The sequence below is a fragment of the Sinocyclocheilus rhinocerous genome, unplaced genomic scaffold (assembly GCF_001515625.1).
Source record: "Sinocyclocheilus rhinocerous isolate Xijiao unplaced genomic scaffold, SAMN03320098_v1.1 scaffold5418, whole genome shotgun sequence".
Taxonomy (NCBI): domain Eukaryota; kingdom Metazoa; phylum Chordata; class Actinopteri; order Cypriniformes; family Cyprinidae; genus Sinocyclocheilus; species Sinocyclocheilus rhinocerous.
Window position 1 is genome coordinate 52854 of NW_015665894.1, and position 6531 is coordinate 59384.

The window sequence follows — 6531 nt, forward strand, 5'->3', positions numbered from 1 at the left end:
CTAGAATAGCCAATAAATTCATGTTTCATTTATAAAGAAGTATTGTCTGGTGTTGTGAAAATTTTTAAAGTTAAAACTCTGCCCAGATCACGTTACCTAGCTCGTAGCTTATAACTTATCAAAATTATGTATTAACCTGTGGCCAAGGAAAATACTAATATTCAAATTGTTAATATACACGGACGTTAACGTCTCGCTGGACGAGTAGTTGATAAAGTGTAAACTATCAAATTTGAAATCAGTTCTAATCAGGTTGACTTCGAATCTTCAGATTCGATTCCTCTCAAAACCTGAGCTAGAAATAAAATTAATAATGAATTCCCTTATAAATGAGTTAATTTCTTACAAGGTTCAGAAAAGTATAAAAGACATCGTCAGAATAGTCCATCTGCCATCAGTGGTTCAACCGTAGTTCAACCTTCACGTGCAAAAAGTATTCAGCAATCCTAATGGGATCAAACAAGACCCTCTACTGGAAAACTCATTGGCTGGATTTAAGTCCAAGAAAAGAATACTACAACCCTGTTTATGTAATTCTAATGAAAAATTCTTGATTTGAAAACAGAAGTAATTGGATGATAAAGTTAAAGAAAATCAGAAATATACAAAACAACAAAAAAAAACGTTCATGTTGATTTATCTTTATTGATAAAACGGCTACACTGATCAGCCACAACATTAAAACCACTGACAGCTAAAGTGAATAACTGCTTATATCATTACAGTGGCACCCATCGTGGGGTGGGATGTATTAGGCAGTAAGTTGAAGGTTGAACTACGGTTGAACCACTGATGGCAGATGGACTATTCTGACGATGCTTTTCATACTTTTCTGGACCATGACAGTGCAATTTACTTTGCAGTCTATGGGACAGTCACAAGCCTCCCAGTTTTCATCCAAATTATCTTCAATTGTGTTCCGAAGAATTTACGGGTTTGGAACGGCATTGGGGTAAGTGATTAATGACAAAATTTTCATTTTGGGGTGAAGTAACCCTTTAAGCCACAAAAAAACAACACACAAGTTCGCTGTCAGTTCTTGAATTTCATTAGTTTGAAGCCGGAAAAATGGGCAAACGAAAAGATCTGAGTGACTTTGACAAGGGCCAGATAATGATGGATACACAAATGGATCAGAGCGTCTCTAAAAGTCTTGTGGGCTGTTCCCAGTCCGCAGAGGTTAGTATCTACCAACAGTGATGCAAGAAAGGGCAAAAGGTGAACCAATGTCAGGGTCATGGGCATGTACCATTGACACGTACCACACCTGCCTAAAGATTGTTGCAAACCACATACAGCTCTTCATAGCAATGGTGTTCCCTGATGGCAGCGTCCTCTTTCAGCAGGATAATGCACGCTGCCACGCTGCAGAAATGATTCAGGAATGGTTTGAAAAACATGATGAAGAGTTCAAGGTGTTGCCTTGGCCTCCAAATTCCCCAGATCTCAATCTTATTGAGCATCTATGGGACGTGCTGGACCAAAAAATCTGATCCATGGAGGCTGATCTGTTACTAATGTCTTGGTGTCTTGGAAAACCATAGGACATGTTAAGAGGTTTTGTGGAGTCAATGCCTCAACGCACCAGGGGGAGCGACATGATATTAATCAAGTGGTTTTAATGTTGTGGATCATGCCTGATGCACACAAGCACAGGGGCACACAATCTTCTGTGAAAAGCCTGAAAACTTAAGACACCCATGTAAGCTGCCCTGAATGTAAATGAGATTTCTCCTATGTAGAAAGAGAAAGACATATTTCATTTAAAAGAGAGTTACCATTTTGAATGACTTTCTCCAGAGAGCCAGTCACACTGCTGTCTGATGTTTCACCAGCTCTCTCTCGTCCTGCTGGAGAAACAGTCAAATGTCACATTGATGTGGTTTGAATCTGCTAGAAATGTGCTGGTAAATAACAAAAACATACCAGCAGGTGTTTCAGCATTCAATGATTCAGTAGCTTGTCCTGGAAAACACAACAATGATACACAACAATAATCATACACATTTAATCTCAATGTGTCGGGTTATCCAGATCTCAATCTTATTGAGCATCTATGGGACGTGCTGGACCAAAAAATCTGATCCATGGAGGCCCCACCTTTCAACTTGAAGGACTTTTAAGGATCTGCTACTAATGTCTTGGAAACCAAAAGACAAGTTCAGAGATCTTGTGCAGTCAATGGTACAATGCACCAGGGGGACCGTCATGCATTTCTGAGTTATTTACACTGTTAAAGAGTTGGATTCTCATGCTAAATCTCTCGTCCTGCTGGAGAAACAGTCAAATGTCACATTGATGTGGTTTGAATCTGCTAGAAATGTGCTGGTAAATAACAAAAACATACCAGCAGGTGTTTCAGCATTCAATGATTCAGTAGCTTGTCCTGGAAAACACAACAATGATACACAACAATAATCATACACATTTAATCTCAATGTGTCGGGTCATAATATTTCATACACACAAGTAAAGATGGAAAACTATCTGAATATTTGAACTCTGAATGACATCTGAAAGTCATTATGATGCTTGTGATTTAATGCTTTCAGTTTACCTACCCAGTTTTATGATGATTGATTTGAAGTTTCTGTGGGACACAAAACAATCATATTCTGCTTTTTCATTCTCCTGGATCTCCACACTCTTCCTCAGCTGGAAGGTCCCATCATGGTTTGGTCCGATTCCTGTGGATTCAACCTCGTCTTCAGGCAGAGATGTGCAATATTTCCTAATGGTCATCATCATGTCTTTGGCGTAGAAGCCGGTGGCCATACAGATGAGTTTCAGCTTGGTTTCATCACTGGATTTCCTTGCAAACACATGAACATCTGGAGGAGCTGAAAACACAGGAATTTGTTTATCAATCATCTGCATATAAACAACAAATATCAATACTGTACATTTACTCACAAGCTTTTCTGAGCTCATTGTCTCCATATTCTCTGAATTTGTTGAGCCAGTCCACACACTCTTTCTCCAGGTAGCCTTTGGTGTACTGGTTTAGGATGAGCACACTGTCCCATTTTCTCTTGGTTGGTAGAGCTGCTTCCCATGGGCAAAGTTTTAAAAAAACGATTTGGACATATGATGGAGTAATTCTGTGCCAAATATACTCCTTCTGGTTTCAAAAAAGTTTCAGAAAGTTTTTGTTTTGTTTTGAGTACGACCCCATACGTCCCATGACGTTTCATGACGTCATGAAGAGCGGAAGTCCATGTATGAGCACTTCTCCCGGAAGAGCACATGCACACATCAACCGGAGTGAGAGCAAGAGTGCTCCCATCAGCGCGCTTCATTTACAGAAGTAGTCGGCAACACTGCACAGACTTGCTTGAGAAGAATCAAAAACATCTGAAAGTCATTATGATGCTTGTGATTTAATGCTTTCAGTTTACCTACCCAGTTTTATGATGATTGATTTGAAGTTTCTGTGGGACACAAAACAATCATATTCTGCTTTTTCATTCTCCTGGATCTCCACACTCTTCCTCAGCTGGAAGGTCCCATCATCGTTTGGTCTGATTCCTGTGGATTCAACCTTGTCTTCAGGCAGAGATGTGCAATATTTCCTAATGGTCATCATCATGACTTGCTTGAGAAGAATCAAAAGAAGTGTGTTTTTGCTTGTGAGGGAAAGCTAACCTTGTTCCGCTTCAAAAGGACCCAGTGTTACATGAACAGTGGATGCAGTTTGTTTTTCCAGGGCAGCAACAGAGTTTCGCAAGTGTGTTTGTTCCCGTCATTTCAATCGGTAGAGCTGCTTGACCTAAGGCGACCCACTGAGACGCTGCAATATCAAAAGAAATAAAGTCCTCTCCATCATAGGCGTACTCATGCTCGTGACTCTTTAGCTCCGCCCACGGCGTGCCTCCAGGAGCTCGGCTGTTTTCAGAGAGAAGCATAAAGCTGTGACTTTCTTTAACAAATCTGATCAAACTAAAGACTCTATGGAGATATGAAGGACACAATACTACTCTATAGGTACTCATTTAGGATTTTGTCCAATTTTGTCTCAAGGTTTTGTCCAATTTATGCAGGTTGTTTTAATGTAATGGCTGGTCAGTGTATTATACGTCATACGTGAGGTACACAAGCACAGCAGCACGCAACCTTCTGCATGTAAACATGCATGAAATGCACGAAAACGTGAAAACACTTTTGTGAGCTGCCCTGAATGTAAATGAGATTTCTCCAATGTAGAAACAGAAACACTGATATTCCATTTAAAATGGAGTTACCATTTTGAATGACTTTCTCCAGAGAGCCATGGCTGCAGTTGACTGCAGTCACACCGCTGTCTGATGTTTCACCAGCTCTCTCTCGTCCTGCTGGAGAAACAGTCAAATGTCACATTGATGTGGTTTGAATCTGCTAGAAATGTGCTGGTAAATAACAAAAACATAGCAGCAGGTGTTTCAGCATTCAATGATTCAGTAGCTTGTCCATGAAAACGCAACAATGATACACAACAATAATCATACACATTTAATCTCAATGTGTCGGGTCATAATATTTCATACACACAAGTAAAGATGGAAAACTATCTGAATATTTGAACTCTGAATGACATCTGAAAGTCATTATGATGCTTGTGATTTAATGCTTTCAGTTTACCTACCCAGTTTTATGATGATTGATTTGAAGTTTTTGTGGGACACAAAACAATCATATTCTGCTTTTTCATTCTCCTGGATCTCCACACTCTTCCTCAGCTGGAAGGTCCCATCATGGTTTGGTCCGATTCCTGTGGATTCAACCTCGTCTTCAGTTGGACATATGATGGAGTAATTCTGTGCCAAATATACTCCTTCTGGTTTCAAAAAAGTTTCAGAAAGTTTTATTTTTTTTTGAGTACGTCCCTTCATGACGTCATGAAAAGCGGAAGTCCATGTATGAGCACTTCTCCCGGAAGAGCACATGCACACATCAACCGGAGTGAGAGCAAGAGTGCTCCCATCAGCGCGCTTCATTTACAGAAGTAGTCGGCAACACTGCACAGACTTGCTTGAGAAGAATCAAAAGAAGTGTGTTTTTGCTTGTGAGGGAAAGCTAACCTTGTTCCGCTTCAAAAGGACCCAGTGTTACATGAACAGTGGATGCAGTTTCGTCATGCATTTCTGAGTTATTTACACTTTTAAAGAGTTGGATTCTCATGCTAAACATGGGCAAAGTTTTAAAAAAAAAAGTTCGACACTGGATTTGTACATCGTTTGATGCTGAATGATGGAGCAACCCCATCGATAAAAGATCCCGGTCATAAATAAGGAACTGCAGGCGGTAAGTAAATCTGCATTAAATTTATGTGTTTTGTTGGCAATCGGCGCAAATGCTCGTGACTCTTTAGCTCCGCCCACGGCGTGCCTCCAGGAGCTCGGCTGTTTTCAGAGAGAAGCGTATAGCTGTATCTGTCTTTAATAAATCTGATAAAACTAAAGACTCTTCAGAGAAATGAACGATGCAATACTAATCTATTAGTACTCAAGATTAAATCGCAAAGGCGAGCACATGCACACATCAACCGGAGTGAGAGCAAGAGTGCTCCCATCAGCGCGCTTCATTTACAGAAGTAGTCGGCAACACTGCACAGGACTTGCTTGAGAAGAATCAAAAGAAGTGTGTTTTTGCTTGTGAGGGAAAGTTAACCTTGTTCCGCTTCAAAAGGACCCAGTGTTACGTGAACAGTGGATGCAGTTTGTTTTTCCAGGGCAGCAACAGAGTTTCACAAGTGTGTTTGTTAGTTCCCGTAATTTCGGTGACGAATGTTTTATAAACAAGGCGCAGTTCGACACTGGATTTGTACATCGTTTGATGCTGAATGATGGAGCAACCCCATCGATAAAAGATCCCGGTCATAAATAAGGAACTGCAGGCGGTAAGTAAATCTGCATTAAATTTATGTGTTTTGTTGGCAATCGGCGCAAAGTGTTCGTGACCGTTTAGCTCCGCCCACGGCGTGCCTCCAGGAGCTCGGCTGTTTTCAGAGAGAAGCATAAAGCTGTGACTTTGTTTAACAAATCTGATCAAACTAAAGACTCTATGGAGATATGAAAAACACAATACTACTCTATAGGTACTCATTTAGGATTTTGTCCAATTTTGTCTCAAGGTTTTGTCCAATTTATGCAGGTTGTTTTAATGTAATGGCTGGTCAGTGTATTATACGTCATACGTGAGGTACACAAGCACAGCAGCACGCAACCTTCTGCATGTAAACATGCATGAAATGCACGAAAACATGAAAACACTTTTGTGAGCTGCCCTGAATGTAAATGAGATTTCTTCAATGTAGAACAGAAACACACTGATATTCCATTTAAATTACCATTTTGAATGACTTTCTCCAGAGAGCCATGGCTGCAGTTGACTGCAGTCACACTGCTGTCTGATGTTTCACAAGCTCTCTCTCGTCCTGCTGGAGAAACAGTCAAATGTCACATTGATGTGGTTTGAATCTGCTAGAAATGTGCTGGTAAATAACAAAAACATAGCAGCAGGTGTTTCAGCATTCAATGATTCAGTAGCTTGTCC

The 6531-nt window shown here is 40.4% G+C and overlaps 1 protein-coding gene across 1 annotated transcript in view; it reads right to left on the bottom strand.

The window, feature by feature from the left end:
- The window catches only part of LOC107731659 (uncharacterized), a 24831-nt gene that overhangs the window by 7924 nt on the left and 10376 nt on the right, over nt 1–6531 (bottom strand). The window contains exons 11-13 of the mRNA XM_016542809.1: nt 2562–2840; nt 2348–2386; nt 1779–1850 (exon numbers count right to left, since the gene is read on the bottom strand). Coding sequence (XP_016398295.1) covers nt 1779–1850; nt 2348–2386; nt 2562–2840 — 390 coding nt within the window. The remainder of the gene's footprint in view (nt 1–1778; nt 1851–2347; nt 2387–2561; nt 2841–6531) is intronic.